Source organism: Elaeis guineensis, chromosome 2 (genome assembly GCF_000442705.2).
Source record: "Elaeis guineensis isolate ETL-2024a chromosome 2, EG11, whole genome shotgun sequence".
Classification (NCBI taxonomy): Eukaryota; Viridiplantae; Streptophyta; class Magnoliopsida; order Arecales; family Arecaceae; genus Elaeis; species Elaeis guineensis.
In genome coordinates this window covers 117,098,563-117,113,463 of record NC_025994.2, presented here as the reverse complement: position 1 = coordinate 117,113,463, position 14,901 = coordinate 117,098,563, and the positions used below count along the sequence as shown (strand labels likewise).

The window sequence follows — 14,901 nt, the reverse complement described above, 5'->3', positions numbered from 1 at the left end:
CAGTTTATTTAAGTGTTTTATATTGTGTGGATGATTGTAAATAATGTGGATTCTAATTTCAAATATTGCTAAAGTTATGATACCGAAGTTTGTCATTTGATGGTCTGAAAATATTGTAGCAATGATTTGATGGTCTGCAAAAATTTTAGCCCAAGAGACACAGGGATATGAGTATTAATGAAATCATTCCTAATTTACCATTAAACTAATAAAAGAACTGATATATCCTGTTTATAAATTTAATCCTGACTCCTATAAGATGATATTGATATCATGTCCAGTATTGACATGCCGAATTGGTTAATTATAGAACAAACTTAAAAGCGACATCATACTTTGATACCTTTGTCAAGTACCATAGGTCATTCTTTTCTAGTACTGATTGGTAGCCAGACTTTGTATGTCCTTTCTGGAGGATATTCCAACATTTTCTGATTTTGATGGGGGAACGGTTTTAGCAGAGCATTGAATTAATATAGCTTTCTTATGAGTGCCGATCAGCCATTTTTGTTAGCCTGCCAGTGAGAGTCCCTAATTAGAGCCTATAGGTTTCTGATACATTTCTTGAACTGAAGCCATGGCACCACATACTTAATCACAACACTGTATTTTAACATAAAATTCTGATGCTTTGTTTTTTCATATATTTCTGTTTTCCAGGTGAGACTCTTGAAATGTTTCCAGAACCTACAGATGTTTAAAAAAGATCAATCTGACCCGAGCAGCCGTTCCTCTCGCTCTTCTCATTCTTCTGATTTGTTCTAGTGGGAATGTTAATGGTCACCGTAGAAGTAGATTGTTTGTTTGCTTGCCCAATCCGAGGTAAGTTGTCAATATAGGAGAGCGAGATATAGTCTTCTTCGTCATCTTCTTCTTTTTCCCCTTTAATTAGCTCATCATGTGGTGGTGTCTCTTGCTCAAGGTCTGAGTGTTGGTTGTGAGTGGATGTTATATTTGATTGTAGGGATTCACCTTTTCCTGTAAGTATAAGATGGTTCTGTTTGTTACAAAATGAATAATGAACCGCATGTAGCCAGTGAATTTATGTACAGGAACCTTGTGATGTTTTCTGGTTCTGAAATGTTAAAATGGTCATGGTAGTGTCAACCCAAAATGGCTCCATGGCTGGTTGTTTTTCTGGATTTTTGGGCGGTTGGTTTAATCAAATTTGACTCTATCCATCTGAATTTGGGTATCATAATTGTGTTCTTGCCTCATGGGAGTCTTGATGAGTTCTATATTGTTGCATTTGCATTGCGTTCGTAATCGGGCTGTTTGACATGGGCGTTCCTTGTGAGTTTACCGCGGTAGTGCGTTCATAATGATGTGGATCTATGTGGAATTTACGTAGGGACCTAAATTCAGATTTGATAACCTAATATGATATGGACTCATGCCGGGATCCTGGGTTTGTTAATGGCTGAGTTAAGAGCCGTTCTTCTTGGTCCCACGGTTCACTTTCTGAATTATTAATGGGCCTCAGAAATAATTATTGTGACATTTTTATCTTTCAACTAGTAAATTGCAAATAATGCAAGTTTTGTATTAGCGTCACCTTTCGGTTCTTTTGAAACTAGCAGTATGGAGCAACCAACACATGATAAAGAGATGTCAGATATATCCTGTTGTACAAGTCGTCACTTTTACATTTATACAACAATTTATATCCATTAAATGCCATTTTTCGCATTCGTTTTCCGCCCAAAATTTGCCTTTTTTTTTTTTTTTTTAGCAAAAGAAAACTAAAAATTTAAATGGTCTTGGTGGTTAGCATCCTGCCTTCGCTCGGAAACGAGTGAAGGTCCCCATAATACGTACGCGGAAAACGTACATGCTATAAAATGTATTAAATGTATGATCGATGGACCTGGAAATATACCTGAGGTTGTTATTATCACTGTGCATCAATATCAGCGTATTTCATCAGGATTTTTGTGGCACTCTAGAATCTTCGATCTTTCTTTTATCTCTTATGGCAAGAGGTAGAGGTGGAAATGATGTGAATATTGTCTATCAGGATTTATTTTTATATTTAAATTAATTCAGATGTGGACAAAAATTTGAAGATCCGATTAATATTCATATCCATAAAAAAAAATAGATATAGATAGATAACTATCCGATTTATACTAAATATACGAATCTATACGTAATTTATATAATTTTATATAATATTTATTAATTTTTTAAAAAATATAATATATATAAATATATTATTAATTTGATTTATCATTTATTTAATAATTTTTTTAATTCTGTAGTATAAAATTTAATTATTTAAATTATATTTATAATTATATCTATATTTTTAATATTAAATTATATCATATCTATTTAAAATGAATATAAATATAAATTTTTTATTTAAATAATATATATATATATATATATATATATATATATATTTATATTTATTAGATAAAATAAATATAAATATTGATATATTGATATTGATACTAATCGGTATCTAATCTGATTCCAATCCAAGTAAGGAGCATAAGGACATTCGACTTCATGGTAAAAAGGTGAATACTCCTTCCGTCCAAGCCATCAATCATCCATGAGCAGAGGCCAGAGACAATAATGATTTCCTCTTAGATATGGACGCTTTTCATGGACCACCCCGCACGTATTAAGATGTCTCCTGTGATGGTGGTTGGCGAGATGATAACCTTTTGACAAGGATTTGGAGACATCGCAAAAGTGAAAATACTGACTTGAAAAGTGGGTTGGACTAAGCTAATAATGGTGTGCACGTTGGAGTGATGGTTTCTTTTTTTTTTTTTTGGTCGGAGTGATGGTTGAAGCGTTAGCTACTAATGGAATGCATGTTTGAGTGATGGTCGGAAGTGCTCGCACCCACTTATTAATTTGCGGGGAACTGCCTCATTGGATTCTAAGGTGCAAACAGCTGCCATGTATTCTGTTCGAAAGAAAAATGTGGAGGCTGGGATTTATTTGATGTTATCAGAAGATATACATCACCTGCCATTAAACGGTTCTCTGATCTCGTTATGCGCCGCCCATGGAGCTCTTCTGTACCATGAAGCAACTGCTTTGACGTGAGCTAAACCTAATGAATTCATCAACGAACTTGTTCCCCATTGAATTCATCAACCTTCATAATTTTTTGTCACCTCTTAACGCTGCAAATCTTGAAGCCCTATGCCCGTAGGCAGTATTCGATATGGAAATAAAACAAACATTATATCTAGCAAATAGCTTTTTAAATTTTAGATACAGCAAAGAATATTTATTCTTGTCAAACTTGCTTATATCTTCTGGGAATGTCAAATTAGCTCATGTCAAACAACAATTCCAACAAAAAATAAATTAAAGAGCGAACAACGGCAGCCTTTTGAAATACCGTTTGGTTGGAATTACTGCAAGATTCAGGGTTGGACATGTAGCCTTCCTATATGAACTGAATTAATTCGCCTAACGGGATAATTAAAGCTGGCTTTCGCTGGTTCCTATTTTATCTGTTCCTACTTAAAGCCAGACGAATGGATGCAGTTTGCTCCTTGGATCCATTTAGCTAATCATCCGTGTCAAAACAATCACCTCCACGCTGTTTGAATCAGGGAATAGGCCGTACTTTGCCGCATCTGCACCCGTTCCAAGTCATCAAACGGATTCCGAGGCAAGAAAAGAGATGGTAACGGACTCTCCGGTTGCAAGCCAAGCCACTAATAGTAACGGATCGAAAACCCACGCCCTCGATTCTCTAACTCAAATAGGAGGTCCTCGACAGAAAAACATACGAAGCCACCCCCCCCCCCCTCCCCAACTTCTCCACCAATTTGGCATTTAGCTTTCGTCCCCACCGCCCCCCAACTTCATTTGTTATCAGTAAAAGAGAGGAAAAGAACATATACCCAGCACCTCGGTTCCGTCTAGATGAAAGTTAAAAACACTTGGCCAAAAATGGACGCTTTCTCATCTCCTGAAAGCCTTTTTTTGTTTTGTTTTTTTTTTTTTTCAACCACACCCCTCCGTTCCCTTCGCCTTCTCCAGCCTAGTGTGATCATGGGTCAGGTCGAATCTATTAAAAATTTAATATTTTTTTTGTTCCCGAGCCTGGTCATGATCAGATCTATTCCAGCACCAGCTTTTTCCCCGTCGTTGGTCCCTTCACCACCTTATTTGTCTTGTAATTAAATTAAACCGTCTGAAACGAAGGCTAACGGGCACTTAAATTGAAAGCCTCCAAGCCAAACCATTTATGGTACGAAATCTGATGCCCAATCACGTGCCGAGGGGCAGAGGTGGGGCCCAGGGCGGGAAAACTATTTACCTCATCCTACGTGGTAGTGTTTCAAATCGAAGTCCCGCTCATCCCTCCGATCGAGGGGATTTTATGCTAAGTTGGATGTGGTCCGTAGGATTTTTTTTTTTTTTTTTTGCCCGCACCTCCCTTCACATAGCTTACGTTCCTTAGCGACAGGACGGGCGCACTAAAGCGCGGGCCCCACCGTCCCCGCGCCTACCAAAAGCGGTTATCGTGACCCATGCCATACCCCATGACGATGTTTTAAATGCCATGCCATGCCATCCATGCCATTCGATCATTACCATCATAAAAATTTTATGATTTATTTAATATTTAAAAATAATATTAATCATATGTCGCCATCCATCATAAATGAGTTGGTAAGAGAGCGCAGGAATACCGAGGAGGAGAGCGGGAAAATGGAAGGGGAATGGTGGAAAAAGCAACCGGTTCCGGGCTTTATCCCATCCTCCTCCTCCTCATTTATTATTCTTTCTTTCTTCCCTCCTCCTCCTCCTCCTCCCACCATCGCCCACTCTTAATTTGAGAGGAGAATAATTTTATTCCTCTCTTCTTCTCCATCTCCTCCTCTCTCTCGCTCATCTCTTCGTGGCCGAAGCCATGGCGGTGGCCTTGGAAAGATTCTCGATTCGGTATTACACTTTGAATTCTCGACTTCTTTCTTGCTTTCTCGTTCTTGGATTTGGATCTGATATTTCTTTTGTTTTTTTTTCTTTTAGAGAATATACGGCGAAGATGAGGAGCGTGGACTTTGGCAAGTGCTGGCCTTTCGATGGGGATGGGGATCGGAAGAGAGAGGGAGAGATGGGGCGGTCGCTGCCTCCGATTTCTTTCCGGAAGTTCCGATGGTGGTTTGACGAGCTCGAGGAGACGCGATCGGCCGAAGAGAAGCCCGATGGGGGCGCCTTCCGGGGCTTCGAGCTGGAGAGACCCGGAGCGCTGCCGACGGAGGAGGGGAGGCAGATGAGGACGCCGGTGAAGGCGAAGCAAAGGGCGCCCAAGAAGAGGTCCATCGTGGAGCTGTTCGCCGTGTCGCCGCAGATCGGGGCCGTCGAAGACGAGACTGACGGCTGTGATGGAGGGGAAGGAAAAGGAGGCGCTGTGGAAGATGAAGAACGAGAAAAAGAAGTCGAAGGCGAAGAGGAAGGAAGAGAAGAGAGTTTGGGAGGGGGAGACGGGGGCGGCGGCGGTACGGATGGGAGGGTTTCTTCTCCAAGAAAAAGAAAAGAGAGGGTGAAAGAAATCCAGAAGAAAAAGAAGATGACGAAAAAATCATGGATGAAATATAAGAGTAAGAAGAAGAAGAAATTAAAAGTCGATATTTGTGCTGCAAAAAAGGTACGCGCCGAATTCTTTAATTCAGATGTGTTTATTTCCTTTTTTCTCTCTTTTTAAATAAACCAATTGGTAGATTTGTTATATTTCAACCAAAAGAAAAAGAATCCTGATTTGTTTATTTCTTTTTTCCCCATGACTAAATTAGTAACTTAATTTCTTCATCATGATTTCATTGAAAAAAATTTGTGATGGAGAGTTGTGGATGGAATATTCTAAATCTGTTGGGGTTTAAATAGGAGAACCTTGATCTAGAATTAGAAAATATTCTGGAGATGATAAGATGGAGCTGCCCTCTTTTAGTAATGTTGGTAGGTATAAGCAATTGCTCAAGAGATTATGTATGAGGTTCTTGTTTGCGAAGATGTTTTAAATTCGGTTATGCTTCACAGGCCCTATCTACCAATATTTCATGGATAAAAAAAATATATATACAAGGAGGATTTGCCATGTGATAACAATTGGTGCTTTTCTTTGTTTAGTGATTCATGATAGGAAGCCGCTGCTTATAAGAACTTATTTTGCTGGTGTTGCACATGTTTCTTCTTTGTTGTTTGATGATGGGCATGTTCAACTGTCATTGGTAATTGTTTTCGTGATTTTACTGATCTATCGAAGAAGAGTAGAATGGAAGGATTTGGATTTTATTTCTGTCTCTATTTTATCGGTCCAGTTATTAACTTAGGTTTCTTTCTGCTTTTTGACTGCCTTTGACGTGTCCTTCTAACATGTTATGCGTTTTTAAAAATAATTAACAAATTTCTGTGCACTTGGATGTTCCTTCACATCATTTGCCTGAGCTATGCTTCCTAGTAGATTTTCTGATGATCGCTTTTAGTTAGTACGCCTATTACTCAAACTATATGTTTCTTGTGAAGAATGGAGGCGATTGTGAAGGTGCGTTCACATTACTAAACTTTGCTAGTGATAGGCATGAAGCCCGTTATTGATTTTATCTTGATGTTTGTTTTTCGTGATGAAACTTTGAAATGTCACATCCACATTATTACGGACGTAAAGTTTTGGAAAGAATGAAGTACCACCTCGTATCATATAATTTGTTAGTTTTGAAGAAATTGACATGCATTTTGCAATTCTTTGATGCATTTGGACGGCATGTATCGTGAAGGAAATAGTTCACTAGTTCACTCCCTTGGCAAAAGTTTATCACTTCCTCCATATTCCATCCAAAAAAAACCAAGAAGGAAATCGTTCATTAGTTTTCCAATGGTAAATTGCCCAAAATATCTGAATTCTAAAGATGCTTCGATGAGTTGTTCAACCCTTTATTGCTAATTGTTTATGAGGTGTTCTACTACACTTTTTTTTAGATTCTGATGCAGCTATGGTTAATATTTCCAAGTTACAAGATGTTTGGTTTTCTCAGTTTAAGCTGAAAGCAATAAAGATGGCTTTTTTACATTCCTGAGTCCCTTTTTTTTTTAAAAAAAAATAGAAATCCAAAAAAAAAAAAAATAGAAATCCAATCCTGTTGCTTGCTGTCAAGAGGATGCAACAATTAAATGTACTTATTCTCGGTTGAAAGGAGGAAATACTTCATGTAGTCTGATAGCTATATATAGTATTGTCTGGGATGGGTGAACAATGTCATCATGCATGGTCTAGCCAATACATATATTTAAGAGATTTTTTGTAAAATGTAAATATCAAATTCTTCTTAATTCTTCTATCATTTCCTTAAATAGTTGAATATATTTTACTTATGTCCTAAATTAAATTTTAAATTTTTAGTCCTCAGATTTGTTGAAAACATGTAGTCTTTCTAATAAGCAATCTAACACAAAAATTGTTTGAGTCAATTCAAACTTTTTTTTTTTTATTTTTTTATTTTTTTGAATGGTGGATCGAGCCTAGTTAGCTTATATCAGTTTGATACATCAAGTCTGGTGTCATATCTAAGTTGTACATTGCCTAATTCTTATTTATAAGTAATTCTTTTTTTTTTTTAGTAATTCCTTTATTAGTGCTTATGTGTATACGAAGAATTATTGATACACACGTAGACATTATGGTTCTCATCACTCTACTTGACCTTCATTGGGACTTGGTGTTATTGAATCTTAAATAGGCCTGGCATTGTCTTGAGACCTGTGTAGGTCTAAATCAGGCTAGACTAATTTGGGTTTTAATGGAAGACATTATTTGTTTGCATTAAGCCAATATGAGAAGCTAATTTTCTACTTCCATAACAAACTAAATGTTTCACAGCTTTTTCAATTTATCATGTTAATCATGTAAATAGGGTAAACAACTCACTAGGTCGACAAGTGATGAACAGGCTAGTTTGGTTAAGTTTTTTGGTTTGAGATAACCTGTTATCTTGATCTATGTCCTTAATGGGCCACTAAGGTCACAATTAGTAAATCCAAAACAGACAAAAACAACTTATAATATTAATTCATTTATAGTAACATATCTGCTTCTTGTATAGTGTGCATTACTGATTGCTCATATTTAAGAATAAATAACAAATGCATTTAGAGTATATATATATAATATATATATATATATATATAGTACCATTCTTCATTCTTATATGCACACCAATGAACTTATACGGATATGTACTATATGCATTTAAAATACAAAAGTGACAGCTATAAATGGAAAGGTTGCGTTGAATTGGTTGGATCAATAAATAGTGCTACCGTTAGATTATTCATGCTTGGCCTAACTTGATCGAGATACTTGAGACCAAGATTTGCCATATCAGTCTGTATCGTATAGATGGTACAAAATATATATATATATATATATATATATATATATAATATATATATATATATATTGCTGAAATAGGATGCTACATATCGATGCTATAATAGGATGCTATAATAAGATGGTATCAATATAAAATCTGATGTTGAGATGATGAATTTTTATTCACATTCATATTGATAAATATTATAATATTTATTTTGAAGTAAATTGATATTATTTGATCTTAATTTTCATCAGATGCATATGTACTCAAACTGTATATGTAACTTGTCATTGTTGCACAAAACAGAAATCACTATCATGACTCCCATGTCTTCTATTCGTTGCAACTTCACTAAAATCACCTAACTAGAGTACTTACGAAATCAGTTGAATGGATAACGTGTAAATCAGGGGCCATGAAGCTACTATTTTCTTCTAGTAGCATGGTTGGGATAAGATTTCCTATATCATGCGTCATAATTATTCTTGGATAGAATTATTATTAAATTTTGGTCTAAACTGTGAATCCTAGATACGGCTGGCAATTTCTAACCCTGCTCTACCACCCTGCCTAGCCTCCTTGAGAAATAGGTTTGGGTGAGGATTTTTTGGCTAATAATTGGATTGGTTTGGGTCATTGCAGTCCAACTTGATTGTAAATAGGTTGGCTTTGGGTTTGGCCCTTGGACCCAATAGGTGATCACGGTTTCAGGAAACCCTTAAAAACTATCCCGAGTCCTTAGGATGGCGGTAATAGTGTGGTGGGCCATGAGCTATTCAAAGTATTTAGGAATGCCGTGCGGTCTAGGGTGAAAATATATGAAGAGAAAAGTAAAGAACATGTTTAAGATTTATCACATTTTCTTCTAGAACTCTATTTATTTTTTTCCTCATTTGTCTCTCTCTCACTTCATATTGTCGCCCCTAGATCCTCTTTTCCTGGCCCTATTTTGGTTTCCTTTTAAGGTAAATGATTAACAAATGAAGTCATACTTGTGTTGGAAGTGGAACTTTATGATGAAGAAAAGATACGTATGATGCGGCTAAATGCCTTGTTAGTAAGGGGAGAAACAATAAGAATATAGCATATCCTAAATCTGTCTACCCAACCCAATGCAAGATGGCCCCATTTGTATATGCCATAGCCCGCAGTGGAGGGGTCTATTGAAAATGGGTGATCCAACAATAGGGATAGGCATATGTTTGGATGAGAAGTGGCAAAACATCTTTACTATGTTGAACTGATATGATGTCAAATACCAAGAGAAAATCCTTACCAAAAAAAAAAACCAAGGGAAAATATTTTGTTAAAAAAAAAAATCCATGAAATACATGCCAAGGATCGTGGTCTATTCGTTAAAGTTCCATAAGCTGAAAAGAAACAAGAGAAAAACTTTGGAAAAAAGATTGAGAACAAGTAAATATTACTGTTCCTGATAAATTTAAATCCTTTCCATGTATGCATTGATTACATTCTCCTTGGGGGGATAACAATACTGACTTGATTCATGTTGCTTGATTGTGTCATTCTGTTTTCTGCCATTTGTTATACTACATTTTGCTTAGATCTTTGGCTTCTTTTGTTTTTCTAACTTACTGTAAAGCTGCATCGTCTGTCCCAGGAGAAAAATTATAGGACCAAAACATCATATTCAGGTGATATTTCTCAGTTGCTTCAAGATTCGGGGTGTAAAAAGAGGCTAAGAAAGGCTTTGAGGGATTCTGTTGATGTCAGAAAGAAGAAACCATCAACAGCGAAAAGTTTACTGAAGAAGCAAAATTGCAGGTTAATCCGAGATTCCAAGTTGCTTTTTAAAAAGCAGGAGGCAGCAAAGGTCTTGCCAATTCATGGCATCCTCAAGAATCATGCAAAAGCCTCTTCTATCAAGAAGTCCAGTCTGAAAGGCAATACACAAGGTGGAAATTCTTTTAAGCCTTCTTGTGTTTCAGAAAAGCATGTAACATTTTCTGGCAAGGATGACATACTTGGACACAGCAAGAGTTTTTCTCCTTTGGAGCGCCTCAATTGCAAAGCCTTTGTAAAATATTTTCTGATGTCTTGGCTGCATCATCAGCTAGGGGTGATTTAGGCAAAGGTGATAAAGTTCCACCTCCTACTAAGGGAGCTCAGATGGTGAATGATAGTGAAGATGATGCTGTGGCTAGTGGCGCAGAGGGAACATCTGGAGGTGGCAAGATACAGTTGAGTGATGCTCACAGTCATTCTGCTTCCCATGAGTTAATTAATGCCAATAATGGGACCTATCCTGATAGAGAGATATCCTGCTTGGGTGAAGTTGTAGACTTGAATAGTGCGATACAGAGCTCCAGTAATTCAAATTGTGTACACCCTGGTGGCCCAGGTTTCTCAGCCAGTCACGTGTATTCAGGCAACCAACCAGTTCTGAATTCTTATGGTAAAGAAGTGTCAAGTTCTAATGAAGGAATTCATTCAGATGAAAGAACAAAAAGAAATCTGCCTGCTCCCATTGAAAGTGGTATTTCAAGTTCTGAAGTGATGAGTTCACTGACTGTGACCAGGAGTCTACTTTCACAGCCTTCGACAACCTGTTCGGTAATGAGTACGGAAGCAAATGAGAGGCAACCAGATTTATCACTAGGGCCCAGGATTGATGTTGATAGATGTGTTTCACAGATTCAACCTGTGCGCTTTATCGCTCCTAAAAATTTGAGAGGAAGTATATGCACTTCAGGTGGATTAAAAGGATCTGGGGAAACAAGACTAGTGTCAGATCAGATGCCCATCTGCAAGGATAAGTGTATTGATGGGGACTTTATTGGCCTGCCTCTTAATTCTCAAGGAGAGCTCATCAAGTTGCATTCTAGTGGTAAGTTTGGTCTTCATGATTTGTTTAAGCATCAAAACACAGTACTGGGTTCTTGCTGTAGCTTCCCAGTTTCTAATCTAGTTGAGTCAAGGAGTAACATGGATCACATGAACACGAGAGGAAAGTTTCCTGCTGCACCATTGTACATGAAAGATCAGTTGAGATGGTACCCAGAACGGTGCAACAATCCTGCCAATATTCCTGTAACTTCTGGGCGAGGTATTATGCAGTTGCATGGTTTGGAAAGGATGGAAGTTCAGAACCATGTAGCAGTGAGGGACAAAGACCAACATTTCCATCATGGACCAAATTCCATGAAAGTTTCTTGTTATGGGTGCAGGGAACATAGCCATCAAGATCATAATTTGAACAACAGGGACAAGTTTCAAGCAGAGGGAAATTTGAACCACAGGGTTCAGCCTGCTCACCAACCAACAATGCGCTTGATGGGTAAAAATGTTACAGTCGGTAAAAGTAGCGAAGAATGCAGAAATTTTGATGATGGAAAGATTTGGACTGACAAGGAAATAATTAGTGAACACAGCCCCTCTGTAAGACTGTCTGCTACATCCCTTCCAAGCCAATGGCTTCAACATGAGTGGTTTAAACATCCGGCATCTGAGGCTTCAAGATTTTTACAACCATTAGAATCTTCATCGAGCATTTATTGCAGTCCAGCAGTCGAACCAAGTCATATGCATTTTGATTGTCAAGAACGGTGGATATCAAGAAATGGCCTTTCGTCCACCATGAGAAATCATGGTTCCATGTTGAATCCTTCTAGCCATCCACCACCTCCTCAAACAATGCTGAATAAGACATCTAACCGTGCAGTAAATTCTGTAACTGATTATGTTGAAATGGGGCATCAAATACCAATTGTGGCAGCTCCTCAAAATATTAGTCAGCATATGCTGCTAATGTCTACACATTGCAAGCATAGCCAGAGCTTTTCCTTCAGTACATCGTCAATATCCCACCCTGCATTTTTAAGTCAGAATTGTGGGAATTTTGTTGAATCATCATCAGTTCATTCCTCTTCACTTTGCCATCCAGAGTGGCTGTTAAATGCAGAACAGCATAAGAAGAGCAACAAATCCTCTTTTCCCTTCTGTTCTGATCGTATTGGTATTCATCACTCCTGCACAACACCAGGAAGTAAGCTCCCTCTGCTTCCTTATATGTATCCCACATCAATTATATCTTTTCCTGTTTATAATACTGGTTCTTCGCACACCTGTGGCTCTACTCCTGTACTTCATTCTCCATTTATCCCACTCTATCCTGCAAGCAAAACCACTTTTTCAGGCAATGCCAGCTTTAGGAACAAGATTAAGCACAGGGATGGAACAAAATCCAAGCTTACGTATCTCAAAAGTCTGGATCGGGCAAACAAAAGTAACAAAAGGCCTGTAGCTAAAGATGATGGATTCATGAAACCAGCAAAGAAGCCTCGTTTAACAATACAAGACAGCTCTAATGTTCCAGTAGGCCCAAGGAGAGAACAGTTGAATGGTTGTTCATCAGATGATGTAGGAACACCAGAAATATCAGTTTTGGCTAGTAAAATTATTGATGATGGTCTTCCAGTAACAAGCAATGAAAAAAATGGTTCAAAAATTTCTTCCGCCTCTAGTTCTTTAAACCCTTCGGGTGGGACAAGACCAGGACCTGTCAAACTGAGTGCAGGAGCAAAGCATATACTAAAGCCCAGTCAAAATATGGATCAGGATAATTCTAGACCGATTCATTCAACCATCCCTTTTGCAGTTGGGACAAGTTGTAGTACAGCTCCAGTTTCTCAGAAATCAGCAACAATTTACAGGTTCTAATGGCCATGTGCAACCTTATTAAGGAAGGTTTAAGTGATGATTTCTTCTGTAAAATATGTTCCACCTAAATGCTTAGCTGTCGAGTGAATACTATTTCGGTAATGGTTCCTTTTTGATTCTAATGTGGTGACATTGGTTTTTGGTATGGAAGGGAAGCATTACATGGTTGCAGCTCTATATACTCAGGTGCGTAGAATTTTACATTATTGGACTGCTAATCTTTGGGTTTTCCAAAGCTCCTGTTGCTGCAACAATTTGAACCTTGAGCTGTGATCAGGTAATTTGTATTTTCTTCCTAGAATCCAATATCCCTGTTTTGAATCAGATGTAATAGCATGTTATTGTCTTGGCATTAATTTGTATCTTTTTCTTAAAGTCTTAATTTTTTGTCTGAAAGTACAATGCCAGCTAATTGTGGATTCATTCTGTTACTTATTGTCATGCTACTTACATTTGTTTGAGTATGGAGCTTACAGAGTTGTGTATTTTTTCCTCTCCCACTCCAAGGGCATTATTGGTTTCTTTTTCATTATTTTTGTCTTGTTTAACCATGGAATCATTTCCTACAGATATCTTATTCATTTATCTGTTTCGTTGCTTATGTCGTTTGATAGATGGTTTTAAGTAATTATCTTGTGTTTGATTTATAACTTTTTTTTTTCTGTAAATAATGTTAGGTTGGTAAAGCAGCTATATTTTTCACAAGTATCCCCTCTATAGTTTGTCTTCCTCATTTTTTGTTAGAGACGCCATCTTAAACCGTATAATCTCCAGCCAACTGCACATAGCTAAGTTGTCCTTCAATTCCATGTGAGAAAAGGATCCTAGGCCCTTGATATCTGTTTTCATCTGTCGTTGATTGGTACAAGGATCTTACTTTTCAAATGGCTGGTTAGCAAGAGACACGAAGGGTACTGAAAAAGAAGGCATAATGCTGCTCTACACCTTGCTCATGAGGTCACCTATGCTGCCTCAAGCTAGTGTGCAGTGCAGGCTGCTTTGTCATGCCATTCTCTCTTATCTATTGGTCAACAACGCTTTGAAAAATCAAAAAATCGATGATAGTTGCATGTTTTAATTATTTTGGAACATGGATTTTCTATGACAAGACCACGAGTATTAACTTGTATTTTGTTGTCTGACCGTCACAAAACCTGCTATTCTCTTCCATGCAGATCTTTGTTGTCGCAGCTTGCTTACCCATAAATGTAATCAATATCATGATATAACAAATAAGCTATCATTAATTTGACCATTACAACATTATAACATTATCAGTGTTGCTATAATCCTTCTGGGACACCTTCATGACATTAAAGACATATAGGCGACTTAACCATGAGAACAGAACTACATAAGCAATATAACCACCGTTATTGGTAAACGTCCATTATGTTAAATATATCATCTGCACTTTACCAAAAAAAAAAAATTTCATCTGCAGTGTGTTTTTTTCCCCTTTTCCCTTTTTTTCTGATAATTCCGTAGTCATTAGTGGGTTCCAGAACAGGGTGCAGCCCACGACCGCCACTTGCACCTGAGCGGACTAGGCTAGGAGCCCATCAAGCCAACCAACAACTGGGCCCCCCTGTGATCACTCCTGATCTCTTATATGCCACAGCCGTTTACGCCAATCAAGGGCATCATGATACGTAAGGTACCGTCACATGCGCCGACAGTGATTATCAAATCACATGGTTTCCTTTTTCATCTCCTCTTCAAAAATCACCTGCGTGCTCATTTCATTTTTTCTTAAACTTCCATTAGAGTAAAGAAAGATGTGCACAAAATAAATAGGTTGTTTTGTTGAATAAATTGTATAAGGTATTATTTTTAGAAAGATCACAGCCATCCATGTTTACATCTT

At 37.6% G+C, this 14,901-nt stretch overlaps 2 protein-coding genes across 2 annotated transcripts in view; both read left to right on the top strand.

The window, feature by feature from the left end:
- LOC105041159 (serine/threonine-protein kinase 12) overlaps positions 1 to 1,201 on the top strand; it is a 16,768-nt gene extending 15,567 nt beyond the window's left edge. The window contains exon 12 of the mRNA XM_010918017.3: positions 661 to 1,201. Coding sequence (XP_010916319.1) covers positions 661 to 765 — 105 coding nt within the window. The 3' untranslated portion in view covers positions 766 to 1,201. The remainder of the gene's footprint in view (positions 1 to 660) is intronic.
- A 3,467-nt stretch (positions 1,202 to 4,668) lies between these two features.
- Positions 4,669 to 13,521, top strand: LOC105041151 (uncharacterized). Its single transcript, XM_010917998.3, is given in 4 exon segments — positions 4,669 to 4,926; positions 5,014 to 5,632; positions 9,976 to 10,369; positions 10,372 to 13,521. Coding segments are annotated over 4 exon segments (3,708 nt in total). The 5' UTR covers positions 4,669 to 4,894; the 3' UTR covers positions 13,035 to 13,521.
- Positions 13,522 to 14,901: the final 1,380 nt, after the last annotated feature.